The 7,718-nt window shown below is 56.9% G+C and overlaps 3 protein-coding genes across 7 annotated transcripts; 1 reads left to right on the forward strand and 2 right to left on the reverse strand.

The window, feature by feature from the left end:
- Positions 1 to 755: 755 nt before the first annotated feature.
- On the reverse strand, positions 756 to 3,612 carry CD320 (CD320 molecule). Of its 3 annotated transcripts, XM_075175359.1 has the most exons (5): positions 3,362 to 3,612; positions 2,935 to 3,144; positions 1,825 to 1,902; positions 1,320 to 1,468; positions 756 to 892 (listed from the first exon to the last, which is right to left on the reverse strand). In XM_075175359.1, the coding sequence occupies exons 1-4, from the start codon at positions 3,462 to 3,464 to the stop codon at positions 1,323 to 1,325; spliced, it is 537 nt and encodes a 178-aa protein (XP_075031460.1). In that variant the 5' UTR covers positions 3,465 to 3,612; the 3' UTR covers positions 756 to 892; positions 1,320 to 1,322. The 3 variants fall into 3 exon arrangements, with proteins under 3 accessions (XP_075031460.1, XP_075031459.1, XP_075031458.1); XM_075175358.1 differs by lacking the exon at positions 1,320 to 1,468 and having other exon boundaries at positions 3,362 to 3,530; XM_075175357.1 differs by lacking the exons at positions 756 to 892; positions 1,320 to 1,468 and adding an exon at positions 1,477 to 1,580 and having other exon boundaries at positions 3,362 to 3,530.
- Positions 3,613 to 4,352: 740 nt separating this feature from the next.
- On the reverse strand, positions 4,353 to 5,900 carry NDUFA7 (NADH:ubiquinone oxidoreductase subunit A7). 2 transcript variants are annotated; one of them, XM_075175363.1, is made up of 4 exons: positions 5,811 to 5,900; positions 5,594 to 5,631; positions 5,353 to 5,502; positions 4,353 to 4,601 (listed from the first exon to the last, which is right to left on the reverse strand). In XM_075175363.1, the coding sequence occupies exons 1-4, from the start codon at positions 5,859 to 5,861 to the stop codon at positions 4,505 to 4,507; spliced, it is 336 nt and encodes a 111-aa protein (XP_075031464.1). In that variant the 5' UTR covers positions 5,862 to 5,900; the 3' UTR covers positions 4,353 to 4,504. The 2 variants fall into 2 exon arrangements, with proteins under 2 accessions (XP_075031464.1, XP_075031463.1); XM_075175362.1 differs by having other exon boundaries at positions 5,594 to 5,643.
- A 29-nt stretch (positions 5,901 to 5,929) lies between these two features.
- On the forward strand, positions 5,930 to 6,608 carry RPS28 (ribosomal protein S28). 2 transcript variants are annotated; one of them, XM_075175361.1, is made up of 4 exons: positions 5,930 to 6,033; positions 6,111 to 6,158; positions 6,250 to 6,376; positions 6,464 to 6,608. In XM_075175361.1, the coding sequence occupies exons 1-3, from the start codon at positions 5,995 to 5,997 to the stop codon at positions 6,370 to 6,372; spliced, it is 210 nt and encodes a 69-aa protein (XP_075031462.1). In that variant the 5' UTR covers positions 5,930 to 5,994; the 3' UTR covers positions 6,373 to 6,376; positions 6,464 to 6,608. The 2 variants fall into 2 exon arrangements, with proteins under 2 accessions (XP_075031462.1, XP_075031461.1); XM_075175360.1 differs by having other exon boundaries at positions 5,931 to 6,033; positions 6,489 to 6,608.
- The last annotated feature ends 1,110 nt before the right edge of the window (positions 6,609 to 7,718 follow it).

Genomic DNA, 7,718 nt, shown 5'->3' on the forward strand with positions numbered 1-7,718 from the left:
CCCCAAGTGAATCAACTGCACCACTCAGCTTGGTCTCACCTGCAGACTTGCTGAGGGTCCTGTCCATCTTACTATGCACGCCACTGATGAAGATATTAAATAGCATTGGTCCCAGTATGGACCCTTGAGGGACACCACTCATGTCAAAACAGTTTTAAGGAAGACCCATTAACAGTGTTAGAGAAGCAATGTCCAGAGTTCAGCACTGGGGTAGAAATTGCAGTTCTGCAAAGGGTGGTGATCCTTGCTGGAAGGGAGTGTGCTGAGAAGCTGTCCGCCCACGCTGACTCAGGGCGGCAGTGCAGCAAAGCCAGAGCAGACAGGAAGCTTTTCAACTTTCACCTCTGTGGCTGACCTGTCACTAAAAGCTCCCTGTACTTCGGATTGAGCTGCACCAAAACACTAGCGCAAACATGGAGTATATGTCTGATCTGTGCAGAGTCAGTGAGCTCCTACTGACACGGATAAGAACCCCCTGGATTTTGTCAGGGAACAGGGGCTAAGAATGGGGCAGGTGAAAAAAGTCTCTTGGCTGAAAGTGGAAGGAAACAGTTGAACAGCACCTAGCACGTGTCATTTCATGGAGAATAAAATCTTTGGGTCCAAGGTCACACTGGTGAGAATCAGCATTAACAACTGCTGGAGGCAAGAATGATCAAGAAATTTCTACCACCTTTGTGAGGGGTGATTTCACAGCACCAGGGAAGGTCCTGGGCTATTTCCAGAGCCAAAGTGATCCCACAGTCAAAGACTCATTTCCAAGGGGAGCATCCTCTTGTTATTCCAGTGTAACAAGCCAGATTTGAGAGCTTATGTCCAATTCAGTCAGCCTCTGTGGTGAGCAGGAGGGAGACAAGGCTAGTCCCATCTTATCACCTCATGGTAAAGATCCCTGTTACAAGAACAGAAAAACATCTGGTTATTGACAGTCCTTTGGGCAAAAACCTGGTTTGACTTCAGTTTGTGCAAAGTGGAGGAAAACAACCCACACCAGAAGATTAGTATCTTAGCATGAGCGCTCAGTGTCCTTGGCAGCAGAGGAAGGACAGAGACCAGCCCATCACTATCAAAAGAAGCCAGCATCTACTCAGATTAGGCTGTGCAGTCAAGTAAGAGCCTTCCCGCCTGATTGCAAGGAAGATAAGGGGAGAGTTCTGCTGCTTCAGGGCAGACTGAAACCCCAAGCATGTGGCTGACCAGCAGCAGGAACAGCTCGGAAGAGCTACCCCCAGAGGGGAAAGCTCTAGAGCCTAGAAACACAAGGCAAGAAGGCATTTCTCCCTCATGCATACAGAGTGCATGGGGTGCAAGAAACTTACCCTTCAGGGAAATGAGCCTGTCTGGCTCTTGTCAGACATCAGCTGTTCCCTGGATGCGTTTTCAAAACTGAAGATGTCAGATCTGCTTTTTGCTTTGGACAGGCCCCACACAGCAAAAGAACCCACAGCTACCAGGATGCTCAGGAGCACTAGAGAGGAGAGTGCACAAGCAGAGAACCACTCACTGCACCCGGTCTGGACATCAGCACTGGGCTCTGTTGCTCAACAGCATTAGCCAACAGCTAGAGATCAGCAGCTTCCCTCAAGGATAACGGACAGAGAGAGAGTAAGTGAGTTAGTGCTGGATGGCACGGAATGGCCTTTCCAAGGACATAGTGTGTCCAAATCAGAGGAATGACTAAGCTGTGGTTTAAGGCCTCCCATAGCCCTCCCAGCCCAGCGAAAGCAGCTACTGATACAGGTCTGGAATTAACTCCATCAGGATATTAAATTTATAGCCCGAGGCAGGACCAAGACCACGTGCAGCACTCCGAGTCTCGCATACCTGCAATAATCAAGATCCACGTGCAGCCTTGACTCCTCGATGGCACAGAGCCCCCGGGCACAGGTGTAGCTGAAGCCTCTGCAAGGAAAGAACAAGTCCATCAGGCTTCCAACTCACCTTATGGTTAACATTCAAAGCAATCCAAACCTGGCTGAGTTCCCAGTTCACCTCAAGAGTGCCAACAGGCCTTTTTCAATTTAAGCAAAACCTTATCTGCCGTTACTGTGATTAGCCCACATCAAAGGAAAAAAGAACTATTGGAAATGCGTAACGGGGAAAGCTGGGAAATTTCCCAGCTGTAGCTGCAGCATCCTAACCTCTCCTCGTGGAACTGGGAAGCCCCAGGTACAACCAAAATGCAGCTCATCTCCCCAGCTACCAACTGAACCGGTGCAGGCATCAAATCCAAATACAGTCTAGTATGTCAAATACACCTGCAGTAATCCCCTCCTCTCCACATCCACGGTGCTTCAGCTCCCAGACACCACAGAAACCCCTGGGGTAAGGGAAGCTGGAACAGCACTTTCAAGCACCTCAGGCAGCCAAGAGGTCTGTGACAGAGGAAGCTCCAGAGCATCTTGGAGCAGAGCAGCAGACACAAACAGTCCTGGGGATGCAGACACACCCTTCAGCTTGACAGTGTCTGCTGCTCTGATCCTGCCCGCATGGCCCATAAGTGCTTTCCCCATCCTTTTCCCTTCAGCTTGCCCATTCCCCAGAGATCAGAGGAGCTCAGAAGGGTGGACAGAGGCTCCAATGTCACTGGCTTGTTGGAAGGAGGCAGCCAGAATTGCGTGTTCTGGAAGAAGGTACTTCAAAGGCACTTCCCGAGGGAGCCCTGGGGTGTTTAAACGCTGTCTCCACAGGAGGAAGCTTAAGGTGGGGCTAACCCTGCAGGGCTTCCTCTGCCCAAAGCAAGCTGTGACGGATGCAACTGTCTCAGGGAGGCTAAAAATGACAGAGATGAAAGGCTTTAGTCTGGTTTATCACCCCCTGAGCACGGCCGCCGACAGCCGAGGCTCCGGCGCCGCCTCCCGCAGGCTCAGCCCGCCGCTCCCCGTCCCCCCCCGGCCGATCGACGGGACCGTACCGCCGGCCGCAGCCCCGTACCTACGCTGCCGGTGTGCAGCACCTCCGAGCTCCACGGCGGGGTCACCCAAGCGCCGTCAGGACTCGGCTCCGCCGGGGTCGCCGTCCCGCAGCCCTGCTCGTCCCCCTCGTCCTCGCAGTCGGGGTGCCCATCGCAGCGCCACTCCCAGGGGAAGCAGGTGGCGCCGGGCTTGCACTGGAACTGGTCCGGGCGGCAGCCGGACAGGGACGCTGCGGGGGGCGGACAGGGGGTGAGGAGGCGCGGGGGAGGCGCGGGACCCCCCCTCCGCCCCGGGCCGCTGCCCGCCGGGACCCCCCGCGCCCCTCGCTGACGGGAGCTCGCGCGCAGGGCGTACGAAGGCACCAGCCAATTAGAGCGAAGGGCGTGCGCGGGGAGCCAATAGGCACAATGCGGCCGCGCGCGCCCCCAACCTCGCCCCCCGCTGACCGTTCCCTGGTGGAGGCGGCGGGAGCAGCAGCAGCGGGAGCAGCAGCAGCAGCAGCAGCAGCGGGAGCAGCAGCAGGAGCAGGAGCAGCAGCGGCCGCGCCATGCCGGAGCCCGCCACCTGTAGGACCCGCTGCCTCCGCTGCACCCCTATAAAGCCGGCCCGCGCTGGTAGGGCGCATGCGCACGGGCAGGACCTCCACCAATGGAATGCCCGGGAGGGCGGGGCGCAGGCGCGTGCCCTTGAGGAGGCCCCGCCCTCCCCTCGCGCCCGCCCGAGGGACCCTCCGCCGGGGGCGGGGGAGCATCAGCGCGGTCGGGCGCGCGCGGGGCTCCGCGGGGAGCACGCGCGGCGGCGGGGCCCGCTCCGCTGCGCCTCGCTCGGGCTTGGCGGGAGGGCAGGCGCGGCCCCGGGGCCCTGCTCGGGCAGGGCGGCTCGCTCCGGCCGCTGCCTCTCGCGGTGGCTTCTGAAGCTTTCCCCCTGAGGCAGCGGGATAAAGCTGCTGCTGGCAGGCACCGGCCGCGCAAGGGCGCAGCCCAGCCACGTCGGCACTCCTCCCGCCGCCTCCACAGGCGCACGCTCCAGCGGTTCCGCGATCGGCGCAGCTCACTGCAATCGTGAGCCCGGGTGACCTGTTGTCATCGGGGAGGGACTGGACTACAGCGCTCAGCATCTGAGAAGTGCGTAGCTGCAGCGGGGCGGCCTGACCAGGGTATCGGGCCCCTGTGGTAAGAGTGGCACAGGCTGCTTAACTCGCGTCCCTTACTGCAAAATCAGAGCATCGGGTCCTTTTTGGCTGGGGTGTGTTTTATTCAGCTCTGTCCTTAAGCGGTATCTCAGCTGTAGCTTCCAAATCCACTGAGCCTAAGCTCAAATGCAAGCGCTATGCTGCTATTCCCTCAAGAAAACCTTACACCCAAAACAATATTAAAGAGTAGTAATTTGGATAATTCAAAGAAAACAGACAAAATGGGGGGGGGGTGGGATAATCACTGCTTTAAATACATTTATTAGTCATGCATCAGCAGCACTAGGACAAGTTCCATGCAGCATCACTATCGCAAAATCCACCACAGGCCTCCTCATTAGAGTGCTGCTTTGTAACGAACTGTAACCTGCACATCCAGCCTCCTCCGATTTATTTCTCACAAATAGGGCTGGTCTTTTGAAATTTCCCACTTCTTAAGTGTTGGTCCTGGTGTCACTGGTTTTTTCTCAGCTGTTGTCACTGCAGAGCCTGAACTGGGATAGACAAAGGAAGAGAGAAAAAGAGGCCTTAATTACACCATGAAAACCAGACTCAGATTTAATCAGGAGTACAGGTTTTATGATAGAATCACAGAATCATTTAGGATGGAAAAGACCCTTAAGATCATCGAGTCCAACCGTAAACCTAACATCGCCAAGTCCACCACTAAACCATGTCCCTAAACGCCACATCTACACATCTTTAAATGCCTCCAGAGATGGTGACTCAGCCACTTCCCTGGACAGCCTGCTCCAGTGCTTGACAACCCTTTCGGTGAAGAAATTTTTCCTAATATGCAATCTCAACCTCCCCTGGCACAACTTGAGGCCATTTCCTCTCATCCTATCACTTGTTACTTGGGAGAAGAGACCGACCGCAATCTTGTTACAACCACATTTCAGGTAGTTGTAGAGAGCGATAAGGTCTCCTCTTCTCCAGACTAAACAGCCCCAGTTCCCTCAGCCGCTCTTCATAAGACTTGTGCTCCAGGCCCTTCACCAGCTTCGTTGCTCTTCTTTGGAGGTGCTCCGGCTAGAGGGGTTTGTTAAGCCAACTTCCAGCCATCTCACTTATTCAAGAGACACAGACACAAAGAAACAGTTCGGTGTTCTTCTACCAACTTGTGAAATCTAACTGCTTATTAGAAGAGTTCTGTATTTCTGGCATAAGTCAAACAAGGCTTCAGCCCGCTCAGCTCTAACAGCGGCGGCAGCAGAGCTGCGGGACCGACCGGGTCAGACCTACCTGTCAGCCTGAGCCCCCGCAGCGAGGGTTTTCTGCGCTGCCGCGACCACGATGGGCGGGAAAGACTCTCGGCGTCCGTCCCGGCTGCAGTAATAGTTATTGGCGAACTTGTGGCTGGGGCCCACCGGGAGCCGAGGCGGCGGCTGGGTTCTAGACAGAGAACGGTTCCAGAACGTCAGTCGCGGCCGGCGAGCCTCAGCGCTCACGCCGAAACCCCCAGGCCAGCCCGCCCCGCCGGCACCTCTTGGAGATCTCCGTGTAGCGCAGCGGCAGCTTGGCCTGGAGGTCCCGCTGCAAGGCAAGGCGAGAGCGTCTCACGCGATGCCGGGCGCTGCGCACCCCCGCGGGCCGCTGCCCTGCGCCGGCGGCTCCGCGGAGCCGCCGGCGCAGGGCAGCGGCCCGCGGTGGGCGCAGCGCCCGGTACCCGCGGCGGCGTTGGAGGCTGGGGCCGCCCTTACCCCCGCCAAGAAGTTGCGGAAGCGCTGGATGAGGCGGGTGGCCGTCGCCATCTTGCCCGCTGTGAAGGGCAGGGAGGCGCGGGGGGTGCCGGGAGCGCGCGGGGCACGCTGGGTCTCGCGAGCCTTGGCGCTATATAAGGGCGCGCGGGAGGGCACCGCCCCCTTCCTGCGCCGCGGAGCCGCCATGGACACGAGCCGCGTGCAGCCCATCAAGCTGGCCAGGGTGGGGGCGCGGGGCCGGGGCCGGGGCCGGGACGCGGGGCCGGGGCCGGGCGCTGACCCCCTGCTCTGTCCCCGCAGGTGACCAAGGTGCTGGGCCGGACCGGTTCCCAGGGGCAGTGCACGCAGGTGAGCGGGTGGGGCCTGGGCCCGGGCCTGGGCCTGGGCCTGGGCCGGGAGCGGTGCCGCCGGGCCGGGCTGACGCCATCTCGCCCCACAGGTGCGTGTGGAGTTCATGGACGACACGAGCCGCTCCATCATCCGCAACGTGAAGGGACCGGTGCGCGAAGGCGACGTCCTCACCCTGCTGGAGTCGGAGCGCGAGGCCCGGCGGCTGCGCTGAACCGGTGAGCCCGGGGCCGCCCGCGGCGCGGAGCGCTCGGCCCTGGCGGCCTCCCCGCCTCACGGAGCGACGGCGCCGTCGCCTCAACCAGTGCGGCCCCCGCTGTTCTCTTACAGGTGATGAAGCCTTACGGCGTTTGCGCGGAGCGGCCAGTTGGCACCTGCTCGGCCAGACATGGGTCACGGATGGAGAGGAGCGTGGCGGTTGCGTTACTGCAATAAAGGGTTTTTCCAGTAGTCCCTTGCCTAGGTGTCACTTACTGAATGCGTGAGTGCTGAGGTGTGTCTCGGTGCTTATGCACCTGCCTTTTGTTGTTGGGTTCAGCAGAGGGACAGAAGCACAGCCTGCTTGTTACTGGGGCTACACATAGCGCCTTCGTTGTGATATTACTGTGTTCTTGCATTTTTATTAACCCGTCACAACAAAAATAACTCTGTTTTGATTACAGCAACCTTAATCCCGACCTTTCTGGTAAGCGTTTTTCTGTATGTAACTGGTAAAGTGGCACTGCTAAACTTCCTGGACTTCTGTGGAATTTAATTACAAGTTGAAAGTCGAGCTCTGTACCAGCTTGCAAAGCAACAACCTGCTGCTTTTGTCTTTCTGTCCTCAGTAAGCTATTCTATAAATGCTGCTATACATACACCTCCTTGCTGTCTTTCCTGGCGGTCACCCACAGAGAGTGAGTGCTTGTCTCTCTCCCCTTAGAGGAGTTAGTAAATCAGTCCAATTTATTTTCTTCCTCAGCTTTCCCTTCTACCACACAATCAGCTAGAAAGATTTATTGGTTTAGGCTCTTACATAAAGTAAAAGTAAGGCTGAAAGGATTAGGACTGAGCCTGAAAACTGTCACGGTTCAAGGGCTGGTTTTTAAGTACTGGTATTTTCTAACTGTAAAGGTAATAATGATACTGGTTTGTGGTGCGTTTGAACCGAGTCGGGTCTGCGGCTCCTGATCCTGTAGTCTCTGATGGGAGTGTTCTTCATCCTTCAATGTCCTGCACTTGCTTAACGCAGGGGGGTGCTTCAGTGGTAGGTGGAGTTGAGGGTTTAAGTATCTTAAAGCTGAGGAGAGCACTTCTGGAATAGATGTTCAAATTGCTGAGCTTAAGCAGATAGTGAGGATGGCTCTTAGGGCTGGTGTTGAAAGAGTGTTTGTGGTTTTTTCCCTTCCTGCGGGTGTTAGTTGTGCCCTGGTCAGCTCATGGGCAGCCTGAGGTGGATCTTGTGCTCTCGAGAAAGCCTGTCAGTATGTGCTTGTGCTGTTGCTTGATCTAGTTCTTGATTCTTCTTTGGTGGTGCTTCAGTTTCAGAGCATTGGGCGAGTCTGGGCTCCCCTGATCTGT

This window comes from Calonectris borealis, chromosome 28, assembly GCF_964195595.1.
Source record: "Calonectris borealis chromosome 28, bCalBor7.hap1.2, whole genome shotgun sequence".
NCBI lineage: Eukaryota > Metazoa > Chordata > Aves > Procellariiformes > Procellariidae > Calonectris > Calonectris borealis.